Source organism: Mauremys mutica, chromosome 2, assembly GCF_020497125.1.
Source record: "Mauremys mutica isolate MM-2020 ecotype Southern chromosome 2, ASM2049712v1, whole genome shotgun sequence".
In the NCBI taxonomy this organism is placed as follows: domain Eukaryota; kingdom Metazoa; phylum Chordata; order Testudines; family Geoemydidae; genus Mauremys; species Mauremys mutica.
Window position 1 is genome coordinate 273,909,496 of NC_059073.1, and position 21,151 is coordinate 273,930,646.

The 21,151-nt window shown below is 39.1% G+C and overlaps 1 protein-coding gene across 4 annotated transcripts in view; it reads right to left on the reverse strand.

Annotated features, from left to right (window-relative positions):
* The window catches only part of ZMYND11 (zinc finger MYND-type containing 11), a 153,375-nt gene that overhangs the window by 21,485 nt on the left and 110,739 nt on the right, over positions 1-21,151 (reverse strand). For 3 of the 4 annotated variants that reach the window (XM_045004381.1, XM_045004382.1, XM_045004384.1), the window contains 5 exons: positions 14,789-14,833; positions 11,771-11,932; positions 3,058-3,135; positions 2,516-2,608; positions 792-879 (listed from right to left, as the gene is read on the reverse strand). In XM_045004381.1, coding sequence (XP_044860316.1) covers positions 792-879; positions 2,516-2,608; positions 3,058-3,135; positions 11,771-11,932; positions 14,789-14,833 — 466 coding nt within the window. The remainder of the gene's footprint in view (positions 1-791; positions 880-2,515; positions 2,609-3,057; positions 3,136-11,770; positions 11,933-14,788; positions 14,834-21,151) is intronic. The other variant, XM_045004383.1, reaches the window with a different exon arrangement.

Below are 21,151 nucleotides of genomic sequence, written 5' to 3' on the forward strand. Positions count from 1 at the left end.
TTATCTCACTGCATCAAATATTCTCTCAACACATTTTGATTTTTCCATGACGACAAGCTAGATGCCTGTATTAAACACAATACTTAATTCCCAGAGAAATCTTAGGCCCAGATCCAAAAAGGTATTTAGGCTCCTAACTTCCTTTGAAATCAGTGGGAGTTAGGTGCCTTTGCAAACCTGGGACTTAACTCTTAGAACCCGATGGATCAGCAAATATATCCTCAGTAAATTGTACCAAGGACAAGTATACTTGCCCCGACACTGCACCTGGCTTGTGACCTGTTCTGGAGCAATTCTTTCTTAACTTCTTCAAAAGAAGTCCGCCCATAGCTATGGCCATTTGAAGACTGTATCATTCTGTAAATGGCCAAAGACTAAACAGGTAGTCAGCACTGCTCTCCCTGGTGATATTTTTAGCAACTGGCCTGCTATTCAGCATGGAGCTGCTCTGGGGTCCCAATCCTCAGACTCTACTGTTTCCCCTTACAGCTTCCTAGGCTGAGGCAGGAATAGATTGGTAAGTGGCTGGAGGTGCTCCCTTTGGGAAGGCCAGCTGCAGAGAAGGTGGTACTAGGTATAGGGGAAGTGAGGAAGGGTGGGCACCACTGTAGAAATGAGTACTAACACAGCCCGCGCTGCTAATATCCACAGACCCTCAAGGTGGCCTCACCCTCTCATAATTAGCTGGTCCCCAAGTCTCATCCAGAGTGGTCAGTTTCCTAAGAGTAAAGATCCTGAGATCTATTTCCTGAATCAAATTAATGGGAAAAATATTAAATGTAATACTCTACCTCCATAGAAAATCACCGTGTTGTGTAGAAGCAGCTGAGCATCTGCTTTGAACTCCTCATAACTCCTGTATTTTCCTTCATTTACTTTCTACACAAAGCAAAATATAGAACGATGAAAACTACTGGTGGAGTGACTTGTTCGTATTATGCACAGAAGCTCTTACAATAATATGTATTAGGCAGACAAGGTGAGTTATTGACATTGCTATGGCTCACAGATGTACTTATAACACTTTCAGGATTAGTCTGTGGCACCTTACCTGTCCATACCTCAGTAGGTGCAGTACTTGTCCAGTTCTCAGGTACCGAGAGGTGCTTTAAAATTAACTTAATTAAAGAGGGGAATTTTTCTCAGTTATAACAAGTAAATCTCGAATTTGGAGTAATCCCATTCACTCCCATGGTGTCTAACAGAATAGACTATAGCCGACAGCATTTGCTCAAAGATTTGCTCCCTGTGGGACAGTGCTTTGCATCTTAGTTTCAATCCAGCATTTCATCTTAGTTTCAATTCTGTGTTGAGCTCCCATATACATTTCTAAGGGCCTCATGTTGCACCATTTTCTCAAAGGATTAACTTTCAAAGCCCATAACATAACAGAGGTTTGCATTGAGTCACACAGTGCATTTTTCTAGTCCTGCCCAAGCTGAGCATGCTATGGCCTTCTCCACACTAGTAAAACATTCTTCTCTGTGCTACTGTCAGTTGCACTGCCCTGGTAATAGCACCTATGAGAATTCTAGCGTAGACAATGTTCTGTCAATTTCTGGTATTTTTGCCAGCATCAACCAAACCTGCTCTGAGCAAATCTAGATCACATGGTGCTAAAATGCCCAAACTATCTACTCTGGCAACTTCCACGTCTGGAGGAATGCAAGTGGTGGTAGTTTCACCAAAAAACGTTAGTGCAGACGTGGCTTGTGCATGTGTGACTTCGTGTTTCAAGCAACACTAAATTCTATTTTATAATACTGAAAATCAAGAACCCCCAAATCTACAATTAAAAAAAAATCAATAAATAGCACAAAATATCATATCATTTTAGATGCAATATTCAGTAAGATATTAATCTTTATAAGGGAAGCCCCAACTCTTTGATTTAATAAGTCACAGACTGAATCACCTTAAGAGAAAGGATTATATATTAACCAGTAGTTTAATTTTTGAAGAAATTAACATAAAAGGTGGTTCAAGTCATTCTTGCTTTTTGTGATCACCCAAAATGTTTGGCATTTTATGAATCATCATGATGTTTGGAAAGCAGATGTCTATAACTGCTTTAACAAGAAAAAAATGGAATATTTGGTGAAACATATTCTTATGGCTTGTTTCATTAGCCATTTTACTTATTGGCCAGATTTTCAAACTTAGATGCCTAACCTTAGGCACCTAAACCCATCTTTAGGCAACTAAATAAATAGCCTGATTTTTTGGAAGTGCCAAACACCCATATCTCCCATTAAAATGAATGGGAACTGAGGGTGCTCTGTGCCTCTGGAAATCAGGCACATTTTTAGGTGCTGATATAAAGATGTGGGTGCCTAGCTTTAGTCACCCAAGTTTGAAATGTTTGGCTATTATGCTTATGACAGAAGCCATAGCAGAAACGACCATGGAAAGAATTAAATAACAAGGATTAGTACTTTGGTCCATAAAATTTTGGCTTCACTTTTAAAGACAGAACAAAACTTCACGTAGGAAATCAGAAAGTATGTGACTGTACCTCTTGTATGGTAGGAACATCGACAGCTGAGTGCACCAGCCTTCTATACATTGGGTGCTTGTTGTCCTTCCCCTTCTTGTTTAGATCGATAGCCTGAAAGGACCAAGAGACAGTATGTGAAAAAGAATTATTTCACTTGATATGAATTTAAGTACTTCATATAAGGAATAAGGAGCCATACAATTGAATGCCAGAGGTATAGAAATGGAAAGAAGTGTTTCACCTTGATTTTGTGTCTCTGTAAAATCTGAAGAGTCTCCATTCCACTGGAGGTGTGGGCACCTTGCTTAGGCTATTCCAGCCAGAAATATGAATAATCTGTATACTGGGCCATGGGCTGTACATGTTGAAACACATAAACCATTCCATAGGAGGATGTGTAAAGAAATGGCTCTTTGTGTCCCCTGCTCCCTGCAAACTTATGCATAGGGTGATGATAATATGCCTCTAATTGAATACAACATATTTTAAAAGTGGACATTAGAAACATTTCCCAACTCTCTACTACCCTCTCTATGCAAACCACCGCCGTTCAGACTCACCCGCTCCTTCATACGAGAGACAATGAATCGCAGGTATGTGCTCATCTCTTGCTTGCTTGTGTTTTTCTTCTTAATACTCTGTTTAAAAAAAAGAAACAGTCAACTATTTTTTAAAAATCTGACTTAAAAAAACCACACCAGCAACCCTCTGTATTACAAAGATTTTTTAAAGGGTACATTTGCCTTAGATTAAATCATACGATTAGTTAAGGAAAATCTCTTCTTCAAAATTGGTAATGCTAATGCACAAGAGTAACAGTCAAAGCATCATGGTGATAAATGAATTATGTACTTTGCTGAGGACCTCAGTTACAGAAGAATTATGTGCTTTATTTCCATTTAGTGTGTTCTTAATGCCTCGTTAAATGCTCTCACACAAAAGAGTGCAGAATTACTTTGTCTTAATAAAATGAAGGAATGAAGAAAGGCTAGGATCATTATAAAATTACAATGCATTATTTAATGGTCAACTTATCAGCAAGGTATTAGTATCTACCGCAGGGGTTCTCAAACTGGGGTTAGGACCCCTCAGGGGGTCATGAGGTTATTACATGGGGGGGGGGGAGCTGTCAGCCTCCACCCCAAACCCTGCTTTTCCTCCAGCATTTATAATCGTGTTAAATATATAAAAATGTGTTTGTAATTTATAAGGGTGGGGAGTCGCACTCAGAGGCTTGCTATGTGAAAAGGGTCACCAGTACAAAAGTTTGAGAACCACTGATCTACCGAAAGACAGGAAACAAGTTAAAAAAAAAAAAAAAAAAGCCCATACAAACTGCAAATGATATGCTTTCTAGGCAAGCAGAAACTGTTTAGTATGAATTAAAGTAGAGTATTGCCACTACAGCTATGAATAAAGTGATAGCTCGTCTTTGTGCTTTTCCCTGCCTCCTATAGGTCTTCCACATTTAAAGTAGAGTTCTGTGCTGTGGGGTTCCATGTTTATGATCACGATCACTCAGTGATTTCCATATGATCACTTCACAAGCAAAAAGGATTTTTTTTGGTTTTGCTTTTCCCTACCTCGCAGCCTTGAATACCCAGCCTGGTGACTGTGTGTTGGGTTGAGTTCTTACCTTCTCATGCATTTCATTGTCACCACTATGAAGATTTTACAGACTAAATTAGGCTCAGAGTTACATCTCTGTAACCTATAGGTCTTCAAATTATGACTTCAGTGACACTTGTGCAAAGCACGGTCTTTACTAAGGTTTGCAAAGGTGTAACTGACTGGAACTTAGCAAATAATACTCTTTGTGATGCACAAAAAGGAACAGAATCCAATTCATGCCATCTTAGCTAGGCTGGCTCTGCAAAAGCTGATGGGTAAAAATGTATAAAATCTTATTTCTCTCACTGGACTATTAGGGGATGACACTGAATACACCAAGGGAGCAGATCTGTTGAGTACAGGTACCATTTTTACTATTTACTTTTTAGAATTACACTTTGAAGGCCAAAACCCTTGCACTTCAAAGTTAAAAAATGGATCGTATTTGATTGAGTCTCATTTTGCCTTTACGCCTTTTGAAATGTATTGTCAGCCAACTATAGGCTTTTCTGTTATGGCAAGTGCATAACCTGCTCTTCTCAGGACTTATACAATGCCCATTAATTCTTTCTTAAAACGAAGGGACCAAAGATGGCTACAGTACTCCAGCATGCATACCATTGTTTAACCAAATGGATATCCTTGGAGAATTGGGCTCACATCTTTTAATACACCTCTACCCCAATATAACGCGACCCGATATAACACAAATTCGGATATAATGCAGTAAAGCAGTGCTGGGGGGGGGGGGGAAGCTGGGCTGCGCACTCTGGCGGATCAAAGCAAGTTCGATATAACACGGTTTCACCTATAATGTGGTAAGATTTTTTGGCTCCCAAGGACAGCGTTATATCGGGATAGAGGTGTACATCTCAGCAGCCTAAGTACGATAGTTTTAATTGCTACTACATACTAAACATACATCTTTATTGTACTATCCATATCAACACTTGAGTCTTTTTCCTCACATAACGCTGCAAACATGGGATGAAATTCACCACTGTGCAGAGGGCCAGCCCAAGGCTAGTCTAGCACTCATGTCATACCTAAGCCCTATGTTCAGGGCTTAAGTGGTGAATAGGTCTTTTTCTAGCCTCTGTATGGAGGTGAATTTCATCTTTAGAGCTCAACTGCATTTATTTTGTCAATGTGCATTACCTTACATATCTCCATGCTCAATTTTACCTGCTATGAGACTACCCAATCTGTTTAAATCCATCTCAACTGCTGTCTTACATAAAACATAACAGTCCTACTCCATGGAAACCTAAATGAGCATTAACAGATAACTGTGAACTAGCTGCTGTCATTTTAAGGTTTTAAATAAGCAATAGAGTGCAATGTGTGTGCTTCTAATGACACAGCATTTGAATAGACTGAAACTCATTAGGATACAATAAAATTCACTTGCCTAGCCCAGTCTCTCTCTCTATAGCCCTTCCTGACATAGTCTTGAATTCATCATCTGCAGAAAATATCCCCCAATTATTATGAATATTTTTTTCATGCATTGGTCTGCAGGACAGATTTGTAAAGAGAATATATAAGATAAATGGGTTATAGTCTGATACCTAAGGCTTTAATAAAAGACAGATATCTGGCTTGGCTGTTAATCACAAGTGGTGATGAAAACTACAGTACCATAATTAATTACCCAGTTTGGCCAGGATCTGTCCATTTCTCCCCAATTCTCTACACTGGTTTATTTTAGGAAAAATCTTACTTGCAGTTTTGACATCTAAAATTCATTACTTTTGAGATTTTAAGTAATGAAAGCCAAGGAGCCAGCAAAATGGCTTTTTACTGTTTGTTTAGTCTCCTGGCTGTACAATTTTTAATCACTTCTTTAATAAACTAAATTATTATCAAGACTTTTCTTTTACTTTTCCACAAAGATTTGCCCTTCATCAGACATTTGTTGCTCATGCTCAGCTTGGAAGTCATGTTGGAAAACTGTCACTGAAAGTCTTCCTATCATTTAAAAAAGCCATTACATATTCTTACGGTAACATGCAAAATTAGTACTTCTAAATACTCAAAATATTTTTAGAGTAGTCCAATTCAAGCTACTTAAAGCAAGAGGATGGATAATGTTAGATCTGGGGCCTGATTCTCAGTCATACTGAAACTCAATTACATTGCTCTGGCAGTGCAAAGGAAGAGCAGTAAATTATAATCACATCCACTTTAAAGACTCTTTCACATAGACAGCACAGTATAAAGGGTCTCAGTCGGTGCTCTTTTAATCTCTCATTTTTTGGGGTGAGAAAGCAATATGAATCTGTGAACTTTTGAAGTTGTAAGGGCCAGGCAGAGTACAGTGAGGCAGTATACGCTATAAGGCTTCCCACACCTCTGCTAGTGCAACCCTTTCCTGCCTAGCAACAGCCCTTCTGTTTAAGTACCACGCTTCTCAAGAGCAGATTCTCATGGCTTGATCCAACTCCCCCCTGAAGTCCAGGGGGAATCCCTACACTGGCTTCATTTGGAGTTGGATCAGGCCCTCAGTCGTGCCAATTTATGAAGTTATTTTGCTGCCATACCACCTTGCCTTGTGATCCCATCAGTCTGTAAAGAGTTGGCTTTGTTAGTGTGTATGTATATAGTGTATATATATGTAGGTGGGAAGACTCTAGTACAGGAGTTCTCATGCAGAAGATGCACGTGCTTTGGGAGCTAAAGGACCAAGGTTCTAGCCTGGCTCCTTGCTTGTATGTCCATGATTTATAAGTCACTTTTAAACATGGGACCTGAGTGTTTTGAAAATGCTGCTCTTTAATTTGTGAATCAGTTTATATTTGGAAAATGCTTTGGGACCCTTCGGAGTGAAAATTTAAGATCTGATGTGAGTAGGGCACACATGGCAGTGGGCTGGGAGTCAGGGCTCCTGAGATCTCTTTCCAGCTCTGTCACTGATTTGGCAAGTCCCTTAACTCTGTATTATACTTAAGGCTCAGAGTTTGCCATGGAGGTCATGGATTCCGTGACTTTCCAGGACCTCTGTGACTTCTGCAGCAGCTGGCGTGGGCCACTGCCCTCCTCCCTGCCCCCAACAGCAGCAGCAGGAGTTTGGGTGTGTGTGGGAGGGGGCTCAGGGCTAGGGTGCAGGAGGAGATAAGGGCTCTTACCTTGTGGGGGGCTCCCCGGAAGCAGCAACATATCCCTCTCGCTCAGCTCCTAGCTGTGTACGCTGTCTCTGCCCGCAGGCACCGCCCCTGCAGCTCCCATTAGCAGTGGTTCCCAGCCAATGGGAGCTGCGGAGCCGGTGCTTGGGGCGGGGGCAGTGCGTGGAGCTAGGATTTGAGGGAGGGACATGTCGCTGCTTCCAGGGAGCCACGAGGAACTGGATAGGGAGCCTGCCCCTACATAGAGAATGCCTTCCCTACCCTGTGAACCTTTTAAACTCATGAAAACTCTTCTCTTCCACAATGCCCACAATAAATGAAACAATAATATTCTCCATTTTTGGCTCTTCATCTCTCTTTATTTTATATTAAACAAAATAATCTTGAGTGACCACCATAATCTGCACAAATCAAACCTGAGTAACTGAATCATTGTACTGCTGTAAACATCATCCTTCTGTGCCTCTAACCTTCTGCACTTTACTCCCTCCACTCAACATACTATGTCTATGAGTAGATTGTTAACAACGAGGACACTATCTTTCTATATATTCCATGAACTGCTTCACACTACTGAGCACTAGAATATATAGACTATAGATCACCCTAGTATTTAGTATCTTAACCTCTCTGTGCGCATTACCCTGTATAAAGATGCTTACCTACCTCACTGAGCTGCTGCAAGTCATAATTGTTTGAAAGGCCTTGGATGAAAGATACAAATTATAATGATGAGCTGAACAAGAATGCACTAGGATCTAGATGAAGCCAAATGTAGGTGTGTGAGTGTGAAAATGGGACATGTTACTTACTGCCTTGAACCATCCTGCCTTTCCATCTTCTTTTTGTTTCTTAAGAAAATCTTAAAAGGACATGGTCACAGTTGACCTGTTTTTATTTCTATTTATGAAGTCCATGTAAGTCTTTGCATGCATCAATTTTTCCAAAACAAATGATTCAGTATTTTTTCTGGTATTATTATTTTTTTTAGTTCCCCTAATAGGTGCCACACTAACAGCAGTGGAAAATGAAATTCTTCCTTTTATCCACCCAACAGGAAGCAACACCACTGCAATCTTCCCATATCCCCCACTGACTCACCATTCTGTCTTTACCATGTCCTGGAGGGACCATTTTGATACAGGTAAAAGGCTATCTGATCTTCACATCCATTTGATAGGTAATAACAGAGAAACCAGCTATCTACCAGAAACTGGCCTGAGAGCACCAACATAAAGCAATGATTAGTCAGCAGTCCGTGACAATTGCCAGTCACTACCAACCTGGACTGTATTTGAACCTATGCCTGACTCTGTATCCTCTTACCAATGCTGAAAGCTATGCAGTATTACCCCAAATATTCACATTGGTCCTTTAAAAACAAAGGGGCCAGAAGCTCAGCACTCAATGGAAAGAAAACAAATTTCAGAGCCAAGCTTCCAAGGAACTGTAGTAAACACCGTGGAGTGAAAAATATTTTAAAATTATGAAAAATCCTTCACAGTGTCCTTTGTAAAATGTTTCTGGAGCAAGCAGGTGGGCAAAATAAAGCTGCATTGGGCAACTGAAGTATCACACCCAGAAACTGTGTGATGAACAGTCCAAAGACACGGTGACCTGGACAACATTACATGGGAAACCTTTTAATAAGAATGAAGTGTTCTTAGATTATTTATCCAATATATTCTGTTTCAAAACACACTTTCCCTTCTCCTTTCTAAAGAGGTGTGAGAGCCTTGGATGTGAAAGATTCTGTGCAATGGCATTAGAGTGAAATATTATTAGACATGCATATTTTTTGACCCAGCTAATATTTTTCTTGAATTTACTGCTGACAATGCAAAGCAAATCCCTCTGCCCTTTCACAAGATAGTTAAGCTCTGTTATGCCCTTTTGACATCAGCCAGGGCACTCTAAACTATTAGGATTTTGAGGATGCTCTCTCTCTGTGTCTCTTTTAAAGTAAAATTAGAATAGAGTGTCACCAGGTGTGCGGGACTGGACAGCAATTCAATCTCCCTCTTAACTTCAGAGTCTGGGGAGGACCCATTAGTCCCCTGCTGCAGAATTGAGGTGGGTGGGAAGCAAGTCTGGTTAAGCAGAAAGCAAGCAAGTAGTGCTGTTGATGGGGGGAAGTGGTATTCGTACTACAAAATGGAAGTCTTTTGGGAAAGAGGTTGATAGTCACCTGTGGCCAGTGAGTGAGCTGCAAGGTCTCAGGGTCAGAAAATGAATGAATCACAAAGGCCAATAAATGTGGTCTAAAGGAGATAAAAATGGACCAGTAGGCACAAGTGCACATCACTCATGGAAGAGGGGATGAGTTTCAAAATATTTTCTTCAAGATAAATGTTTGTTTAAAATCCTCAGCCTAAACTAATGGAATTCAAGATTCCAGGATGAAAGTAAAATGTATCTCAAAACTGGCTGCCCCATCTATTTGTATACATTGGATAGTGAACCAGGATCCTCTGATGCGACAGTGGTCATATCACAGCAGATGAGAGGGGGAAGAAAATGGCTGTAAGTCATCTTTGTACTCTCCTGGTCCCCAGTTGTAACTTAAAACAACCTCAGTCTGGAGCGGAGTTTGGGATTTTGTCTAGTATATCTAAATTTAACTGCATCTGTGAGTTATGTGTGTGTTTGTTATGTGCATCAATAGTTATTTAAAAGATCTATTTGAAAATTCCAAGGATTGTAGAATTGCTCTGGGTAGCATTCCCCTGAGTGGTGAAATTAAATGCTAAGTAATGCAGAATATATTGTCCTCTACAGGCAAATGCCACACAAGTGCCATTTTTGGGATACACTCTGTATGTTCATATGGAAAGTATTAACATGCTTTTATTTTTTATTACTCTTACTCATCTTTCCCTCCTGCTTCCTTTCTTTCCATTTCACTCCCTTATTTGTGCTGACTTGGTTACCTTACACTTCCAGAAGCCCGCAGTTCTCAGTCTGCCCTGACTCAATGAATCAGAAAGTGTTGCTTTTTACAATTAGCATCCAGATGATCGTCAAGTCACAAGTAAGAGAAATGTGCTTGACTTTTAAAAGAAGCAACCCTAATAACTATCTGGCTTCAACAGCTTCTCTGCAGCATAAAGACAGCGGGCACCCACATCCCTGGCAGAAGAGACCATCTCAGGGTTGGCTCACTGTACAAGATCTGGTTCCAAACATAGATCTAGGGAATCTAATCTTGCTTTCAGAATCCCAGTGCCACCGAGCAAGTAGTATTGTTAAATGCTTTCTGCACCAGTAGTTCCTCTTTTAAGAATTCAGATGTAGTTTTCCCTCCACTTAATTACGGCTCAGAATGTGCCCTTTGCCCCACTCCTTGAGCGTATGCAGGAATACTAACAGTAAGGGGATGCAGCTGGCTAATTCAAGGCCAGGTGCCAATGAACAATAGCATGGCTTGGCTGTTTAGGTTTGCCTAATGGCATGTAGACAACATCCCTGCCCATTCCTGTAGTGCACATAAAAACTACTCTCCTCCCACCATGCTCAAAAGGACAAAACCGTGAAAAGAAAAGTAATATGTAGAGGCTATGAGTGAAATCCTGGCCCTTCTGAAGCCAATGGGAACACTCTCTCTGACTTCAATAGGGCCAGGATTTCATCCCATATTTTTTAAAGCTGACCTAGTATGCCTCTGATTTTTATAATGTATAATTTTATTCCAATAAAGTAAAAGCCTTAATAACATGATCATTAAACTGCAAACATTCATTAAACTGAAACATTATGGTTCAGAAAAAATGCACTATATTTAAAATGACTATCAATAAAATAAATAGCATCTTGAACAGCATTTAATATGCTCATTTCCATAATAAACTGAATCACACATTACACTCATACATACACACTTTTCTACATACACTCCTACATAGTATACTGTAGGCATTCGTATAAATAAATAAAGGTTAATGGGGAAAAATAGAATTATGAAATCTACCTAAATACCTACCTGACTATTTCATTTGGTCTTTCCCAAAAGATATAGTTTTCATTTCCATTCCCTCTTCCCACAGATCATTTATCAACAATAGCAGAAGCTAACTCAGGATCTGATAGAAGTGGACAGGGTGCAATTCAAAATATTTAATGGGCACAAAAGGGGTAGTATCGAAGATATAGAAGTTTTGTCTAAATACAGTGAAACCTTCCTATAAGGAGTTCCTAGGAAGTATATGGATTATATACTTCACAGCAAGATGCTTACACAGAATGAATTTACTTCTTAGGGCTGAAAACCACATTAACATTCAGAAATATAAGAAAAGCTTATAGTGAGGAAGCATTATATTTGTCTGTTTAAGCGTTATGCAAACTTCCTTCAAAGGATCTTCAAAAAAGTAGTCATCTATATGCACAGTATTTTGGAATGTTTGTACAGGTACACTATGTATGTTTCAATAGGCAATACTTAATCCATTAACCTGGCCAGACCATCTGTGCCACCTTAATTAAACTATTAATGAATATCAACCCTCTAATCAGCACATTAAAGCTCATAGGTACTCACCCTGCAAACTGGGCACTGCCAGTGACTACTGCTGTCTCTAAGCCTGAACTCATCAGACAAACACTTGGAATGATACACACGAAAACACAGGTCACATATCAACACCTCTCCAGGCAAATGGCATTCAAAACAATACCAGTCATGATTTTCTGTTTCCCAGTCCTACAAAAAATACAAAATAATTTGGTATGATATTGTCATTATCTGCAGCAACTAAGAACAAAATTGATACTTCTTAAAGTCCAGCAGCAATTAGACATTATAAACATTTAAAAAAGTGTACTGTACCTCATTTGTGTTTAAAAACCAGGAATAAAAACCTATACACTAAAATAACTTAATTAATGTAACACACTATTCTTAAACATAATATGAATACTAGCCTTTATTTCTTTTAATGTCTGGTTAGTAACACAAACCCAAATATGAGCTATGTCCCAAACTATACATTAAAAATCTCCACAATAAAAATTTTTTTTTTGGTTCTAGTCTTGTATGATATAACCTATTAACCTTTTATTTAAGATACTTAATTGTTAGACTACCCAAACAAACATTTGTGCTTAGCACTGGACCTTACAAATTGCAGATCAGTGTTCTCTTTTCCCTTTCCAAAGATGTGGTGTATTTTCTAACAAATTACTGAAGTGTGGTGCCTAAAAGTCTTCTACACTATTAGAAATGACAAGTTTTCAGTTTTAAAGTGTGAATTACAAAGCATAAATAAAATGATGAACCTATTAGGTAAATAAAAATTTCTGACGAGCCATCCCCATACAATTCAGAAAGAAAAAAGTTTTATCTGCAGTGCTGGACATTACTAGGATTATTCCTGGAGTACTGCCTGGAAGACAAAAATGTGATTCTACTGATACACAGATTTGTTTTGATACATTCTTCCTTGAAAATGTAGCCTCAAGTGCCAAATTCTGACCTCTGATACATGTGTGTAATCCTCACTGACATCAATGAGAGGAGCATACATGTGACACGAGCCAGAATTTATCCCCAGGAGTCTACAATACTAAACCAGACAGGATTTCTAGTGGTCCTCATTAAATGTTTACATTTGCCAATGTTATCTGAAATGTATAGTTTCCCCTATTCTTAGAACAGAAAATAACTTCCAAAGCTCAGATATCACTCTGATTCCCTTCAATGGCAAACACTGGACTTTTCAATTGATTTTCATTTCTTTGAAAGAATTACTCTGATTAACTCTGACCAAATGATTTTTACCCTCATCTTGTGGAGGAGGTGCTAGTATTGCCCATCAACTGTTGGAAAAGACGTTCTCACCACATCTAGTCCGACCAAGGCTGGTCCAGAGTCCTGAGAATCCTCACATCATTTCTCCATGCCTGGGAACTACTGTCACTTTATTCCTTGCATGTGAGTGACCTCCTCCAACACAGCATCTCCACTGTTGCTGAGTAGGAGATGTTTATACAGCAAGTGGCAGTAATCATTTTCTTGTCCCTGAAGAATTACTGTATTGTCTCCATGACCCACCTGAGTAGAAAACACCCTTGGACGCAATGGTGATCCCAAACTCAGGTCTCCTACACCCCAGAACACATAGTATTAATGCCAAAATAACAGGACAGTAGTTTTTTTAACCTTCATCAAATTCTCTTTGAACTCAGAACCTTGGGGATGAAAATATTAATATGTTGTCCATATCTGTAGCTCAGGATGTAATAAGTCTTTTGTCTTTTTTACTCACTGGATCTAATTTTCAAAATGTGTGGACGTCAGCTCTGATAAATTAGATTTTATTATGATGTCTACACACAGTATACTCACTATACCAAGCCCCTCCCAGTAAAGCAATAGCAATATACTTCAGAGTATTTGATTTGCTACTACACTAACAAAGAGATATCAAAATGAAACATCAATTTGGGTACATTTTCCATTCCCTATAATACTATTCCTCTTTATGTAACTTTACAAAACTTCATCCATAGCAAGAAGGCCAGCTAAGGAAGAGAGAGAATTAGCTTTTGATCAAAGATTTTCCTAAATAAAAATCAAGATGACTCAAGTCCATTTGCTATGGCTACTGATGGGAAAGTACTTTACCACAGGATTAGGTAGTTCACAATATTGAAAGAACTAAATACTTTAGTATATTCCAGATGTGCCATTTACGTGGAAATATACTGCCAGTTGAATGCAAGGTTTTATGACCAGGGTCAAATACACTTGCTGGGAATAAAAAGGATATGGCCAAGCCAAAAATCATGTATGACCTTAAATAAAACAGCGGCAGACGGTAGAATTCCCACTACAGGGTTTTAAAAACAAATCTCTCTGTACTTTTCGTCCTTTTTTAGAAGGTATTTTCAGTTAATTGAAGTACATAAGGTGCATGTAGATATAAAATAAAACTCATTTTTATGCACAGTATTCATTATTTTAAAAACAAATAAATAAAAGGCAAAATGTCCCTTGTGAAAAATACACTATTGGCTTCAACAGTCAAGTTACACAAATAAATTCTCCTCCCTAACAGCAGTGAAGCCTTATTTTCTTCAGTTGGTGTGCATGGCAGTAAATGGAAGCAGATTCTGGCCCCCAACATATTTCCCTTGCAGGAAACTAGAGTTATTTAAATAAAGTCTGACGGACAATGTTCTTGTCACAACAGGTACAAGTTCTTAAAATAGAGCCAAGAACAAACATAGCTTAGTCTGCATTTACAAAGTTTACCACCAGGTGTCATCACCCGCTACAAAAATGACTGATTAAAGGGCCACCATTGCAAGTATACATCTTGAAGTTTAACACGTGAGTAACCACTTCCAGTGCCACAGAGAAAAATAAATGAAACTATAAGTACACAGTGTTGGCTAAACTCAGATCTGGAAGTGATAAGGATGATGATGGTGTGATAAATAAAATAACTCTAAAAATAAGATGCAGTAATCTAAACTATCCTAATGAAAGAGAAATGTAGCAGAAAATAACAGAAAATAACAGAATTTAAGACCACATAGTGCAAAAGTTGTTCACCTTGTTTTTTGCTGTTGTCCGGGAGAAAGGCTGCATACTGTAGGCCTTTCAAAATAAAAAAACAAAACATCTTGGTATCTATACTGTAATCCATCTTATAATCAGGATATATACAGTCTAGAAGTAATTCAAACATGGTGATGGGGAAATCATATAGTCGCTTCTACCATCTGTTTGCATACATTTCCTCCTATAAATTTTGCATACTACCTTATCTACTAGCATTTTCATCACATTTTAGTGTGCTACCAAAAACTGTCTCATGCACTTACACTACTTTAGGGGAAAAAAACAAAAACAGAAAACAAAACAAAACATAAAACCCCCAAACCCAGCAGCATGTAACCTCTGACATCTCCAAAAATGTTAGAGGAACTAAAATGAGCACTCAGATATGAAAACCAAATGGGCATGGGGAAAAACATGGCTGTCACATCATATAATTTACTGTACTGGTGTAAATTCTTTGGCAAATTAGGGAAATGCCTTATTTACTGTGTATTATCAGCAGTTGTACTGTTGCTTTACAAATAACATTCCTAGTCCTTTTGATCTGCTTATGAAATACAAGATGATACAAATTCATGGGGGCCACTTGGAATGAACCAGGACTCCACTGCAAGTACACAATTTGCCAATATATTTTTTTCTTATGAGTAGCAAGGGAAACCTCCTGGGTCATTGCACAAACAGAAAAAAGGAATCCCCATCCAGCAGCTGCCCCACTGCTCAAGTTCACTAGTTTACTGGCACCCAGTGACTGGCCACTGCCCCCAAGAGGGAGCTGATTTGGCAGCAAAGTTACATAGCTTAGATATAACATAACATATGCTCATTTTATTCAGCTGTTCCTTGACTTGTAGATGCATGCAGGATAGCAAATGTATACATTGCAGGCTGTATTTAACAGGCAAAGATCATATTATGCTATGCAGAACTGGATGGGATGGTGTGGTGTTCTGTTACTCTCTTGCATTGATATTTTATATTAAAATTAACTGAATTCTACATCATAAAGGTGACTTTGCATTGAAGTCAACAGGATTTGAGTGTGCTCAGCACCTTGAAGGGAGGCAATCCCAGCAACATGCAGAATTTGGCACAAGGGACAACCAACGAGTGAATTCACTTTCACATGTTCTGTCTTACTTAGGCTTTGGTGTCTTTCTTAATGCAAATACCTAAATTTACACCTGAACCCCAGAAAAATAACATGGGACAAAAATGTCAGGCTATCCAGAACATTTGACATTTTAACTATAGATAAACTCAAGGGAACAGAGTGAGTCAGCATGCCTTAGTCTCTTCTATTGAATAAAGTATATATTTGTTGTCATGGTGAGAATAAATTTCAGTGTACGAAGAAAATGTTCATTATAAGGCAAATGTACACGGGCGAGAAATGCCTGTTCATTACTAAAGGAGATTTACTTAGTTATAACTGAAATAGGTAATCTGTAATTTGGATAATGTGTCAGTCTGCAGTATAATTAACATACCATTAAGTAGGAGATGTGTAGTATATTGACAGTAAAAATAACAGTAACCAGGCATCACCATTGTAACTATTAGACCACTTCCAAAGAGACACAGCAGTCATAATTAAAGCAAAAAGTGTATAAAACAAAACAGTGAATTAATACAAAAGGCACAGAACTAGTATTTAGTCATAATCACTCTGGTGCTAAGCTTTTATATGAAGCTGTAATAAGAAAATAAATGTGTGGTTACCCCATTCTGTAGAGATTTTTGTCAAAAGGAGTCACCTCTCCTTTACATAACCAGTATATTTTATTAACATTGGTAATTTCTTACCTGTCAATTTGATTTCCCCAAGTCCTTTAATGTTAGCTCAGACAACAGGTACAAGTGATTCAATCAGCAAATGAAAAGGGGGGAGGGGGGAAGCAAAGCTCTAATGATGAAACTTCCCTAGAAAGGGACCCTGCTGGTTGATCCTGCTCTGTTACAGACTTCCCAAGACTTACAAATTATTGCTACCCCTTTTGACCCAAGCCGTTAGTAAAACTGAGGGGTCTTGCTGACTGTTTCCATTATGAAGAGAAATTGATGATGGAGTCATGTATTTCTTTGATACAATCCTGTTTATTTAAAAAGAAGGTCTGTTTCCCTAAACACAGTAGGAATCAAACAACAGGAGACAGTTTCTTTGCTTGAAGTTCCAAGCGTCTTTCCAGCCAGTACCCTACCCAAAAGCTCTCTCCCTTGGATTTTCTTCGAGGCCATGCTACAAGTGCTTCTCTAGCTGTCTCTGGAGATTCCTTGCTGCCTTCTTTGTGTGCTTCTATGGTGTTTCTGCTGCTTTCCTCATACACACAGCTCCCTCGAACAACACCCATTCAGCCCCTCCATCCACATAGTTCAGATTCCTGACTGGCCTTGCATGTGACCTGAGTTTTGGGTGGTAGCTCCTATTGTTCAAGCTATCTATTTCATAAAGGGGTTTAATTGCTTTTTATTAGGGCTGCCAAGCAATTAAAAAAATAATCGCGATTAATCGCACTGTTGAACAATAATAGAATACCCATTTATTTAAATATTTTTGGATGTTTTCTACATTTTCAAATATATTGATTTCAATTTCAACACAGAATACAAAGTGTACAGTGCTCACTTTGTATTTATTTTTTATTATAAATATTTGCACTGTAAAAATAAAAAAAGTATTTTTCAATTCACTTAATGCAAGTACTGTAGTGCAATCTCTTTACCATGAAAGTTTAACTTACAAATGTAGAATTATGCACAAAAAATAACTGCATTCAAGAATAAAACAATGTAAAACTTTAGAGCTTACAAGTCCAATCAGTCTTCTTGTTCAGCCAATCGCTCAGACAAACAAGTTTGTTTACATGTGCAGGAGACAATGCTGTCCGCTTCTTGTTTACAATGTCACCTGAAAGTGAGAACAGTGTAGCCAGCATTGCAAGATATTTATACGCCAGATGTGCTAAAGATTCATATGTCCCTTCATACTTCAACCATCATTCCAGGGGACATGCATCCATGCTGATGATGGATTCTGCTCGATAACGATCCAAAGCAGAGCAGACTGATGAATGTCCATTTTCATCATGTGAGTCAGATGCCACCAGGAGAAGGTTGATTTTCTTTTTTGGTGGTTTGGGTAGTTTCTGCATCGGAATGTTGCTCTTTTAAGACTTCTGAAAGTATACTCCACACCTCGTCTCTCTCAGACTTTGGAAGGCACTTCAGATTCTTAAATCTTGGGTTGAGTGCTGTAGCTATCTTTAGAAATCTCACATTAGTACCTTCTTTGCATTTTGTCAAATCTGCAGTGAAAGTGTTGTTAAAATGAACAACATGCTGGGTCATCATCCGAGACTGCTATAACATGACATATATGGCAGAAAACGAGTAACACAGAGCAGGAGACATACAAGTCTCCCCCAAGGAGTTCAGTCACAAATTTAATTAACACATTTTTTAATGCACTTCATCAGCATTGAAGCATGTCCTCCGGAATATTGGCCAAAGCATGAAGAGGCATACAAATGTTTAGCATATCTGGCATGTAAATACCTTGCAATGCCGGCTACAGAAGTGTCATGCGAACACCAGTTCTCACTTTCAGGTGACACTGTAAATAAGAAGCGGGCAGCATTCTCTCCCGTAAATGTAAATAAACTTATTTGTCTTAGCGATTAGCTGAACAAGAAGTAGGACTGAGTGGACTTGTAGGCTCTAACGTTTTACATTGTTTTGTTTTTGAGTGCAGTTATGTAACAAAAAAAATATATACATTGTAAGTTGCACTTTCACAATAAAGAGATTGTACTACAGTGCTTGTATGAGGTGATCTGAAAAACACTATATTTTATAATTTTTACAGTGCAAATATTTGTAATAAAAATAATATAAAGTGAGCACTGTACACTTTGTATTCTGTGTTGTAACTGAAATTGATATATTTGAAAATGTAGAAAAACATCCAAAATATTTAATAAATTTCAATTGGTATTCTATTATTTAACAGTGCGATTAAAGCTGTGATTAATTTTTTGAGTTAATTGCAAATGATCGACAGCCCTACTTTTTATATTTATCCTGAATCAAGGGTAGCTGTTACACCCACCAGCTTCAGTAAGGTTTCACCCAGCCTCTAGCATAATATTATATTAAGATACATCACTCCCAGAAATGTATGGAGTCACAGCTCCACAAACATAGTAAAAACAGAGTAAGGTATCTGGACTGGCACAGAGGAAAAGGAAGAAACCAAGATGCTCATTTTCAGAACAAGTACATAAATGGCAGAGCCATGTAACAGTCATTAATGTCAACCAAAGTCACCTGGTTACACCCTTATGCACCAGTGTGAAAAATCTATTCTCAAATCAGCACGTAACTATCATTTCCCAAAGTCCCTCAAACCAGCACAGACAACCCATGGGATATGAGAACTCCAACACCAGACTCCAACTCCAAGACAGACAGAATTTTCAATTTCCAATTTTCAAGAAGAAATGAGACACTAACAAATTACAACATGCAGGATTGACCTACTAAAAGCAGAGTTTCCAAAGCTAAGAAAAGCAGTAAAGATACTTGAGGAGATGTCTTACACAGTTTTACAGAGAAAACACCTCCTCTGTTAGCTGAAGGGGTAGAGATGGATGTTCTAGAACGATTCATGATAGAACTTCCCAGCAGTGTGTGCTTCCTTCACACAGTCTCAAGTCCAACACGGCACTGAAACTTTAGAGGCTGTTGTGATTGTGTGCAGGAACTTTCTTTCCTATGTTGTGGGAATGGACACAATAAGGAAATGAAACACTCTGGAACCAAATGGAAAGGGGAAATAATCTGGAAAGGAAATGGAGAATAGGCTTTCTTTTTACTGTACTATATTGTGATGAGGATCCCTGCACGGGAGGTCTCAATATTCCTCCACTTTACTGGAAGAATGGATGGCCGCTGGAAAGGCAGTTTTAATGTTGAAGGCTTTCCTTGAGACCCCTCTCATGGGTTCAGGAGGAGCACTTGTGTATGTGGTTAGCTCCATGCTAAGGTCCTGCATGCCTAAAAGGGAGTGGGTCTTGGCTTTACTGTATCAGCAATTCTAAAATATCTCACCCATCAGGTAGGAATTCACAGAGTTCTACCGTGCTTCTTTAGGTCAAAATGACTGATGCTTGGATATTCTAGGAGCTGGTGTTCAAGCCTTTAACCAGCCCATCCTCAAAAGCATTTAGGTCAGGAATGTCACATCTAAAAGGATTTAACTTCCTGTCCTGACACAGGTCCATGAAAATGCTTTGGGTTCAGCATTTGCAACAACATGGAAATCACCCACTTGGGAAATCTCTTTCTCTTCAGGTACACTAGACTTATGTGGTTGAGATCCCTCTAGTAAATTAATCCGGAAGGTCTTACATGATGGAAAGACAGAGAGTGATCTAAAGGGAGATTCAACAGCTCCAGAAGCCTAGACCTCTCGGCTTGAACTTCACTTGACACTTGGCCTGAACTTCATAGTTTTCTGAAAGGCTTCGCCAAGCAGGAAAAGGTGAAAGATACATGCTAAGTTGAGGTTCCAAGAGTGAGTGAGAGCATCCACACTTCAAGTTACCAAGTCACCAAATACGAAGAACATCTCTACTTTCCCATTTAACTGGGAGGCCATATGGAAAGTTTCCACCACAAGCTGACTGCTGCAGATACCATTTCCATGATTAGATCTGGCTTCAGATCAGCCATTCCCATCCAAGACTTCAGATTCCAGAGAACAGAGATGGCTTAGAGAAACAGGAAATTCCTTTCAACCCACCAGATAGCAGCCACTTGACACACTGTACCCCCAGAAAAGATCCTGTCCCATGCTGCCACCATCCAGTGAGACCAATGGCTAAGAAGCCAAAACGAGAATAAGAACATGCCTACAGCAATAGTTCTAGACATGTCAGTAAGGTAGTGAGGCACATGCAACTGAAAGCACACCCACGCTACAACCAAGGTTGCCTGAATCAAAGAGTTGGCTTATGCTTTCACTTTCTCTATTTAAGCTCCAAAAGGACCATTGTACTTAGCTGAGAACTAAACTTGGCCCCAAAGTGGAGGGAAGTCTAGTTACAATCTAGCATCAGGAAAGAGAGTCTAAAGAAGACTGCATCCTGCTGAACAACAGGCTCAATCCCATTCTGCCCCTTTCTGGAGAGAGCAGTAACGAGAATTACTTGCACATTAGTGGAGGTGCAGGCTGCTACAGCCTGTCCAACAGGAAGGCTTGAAGTGCCAGTGCCGGCTCACTGCGAAAACTTGAAGCAGTTCCTATAGGCTTGGCAAGTAGGATGGTCTCTGCTTCATCCACGGCCATTTAAA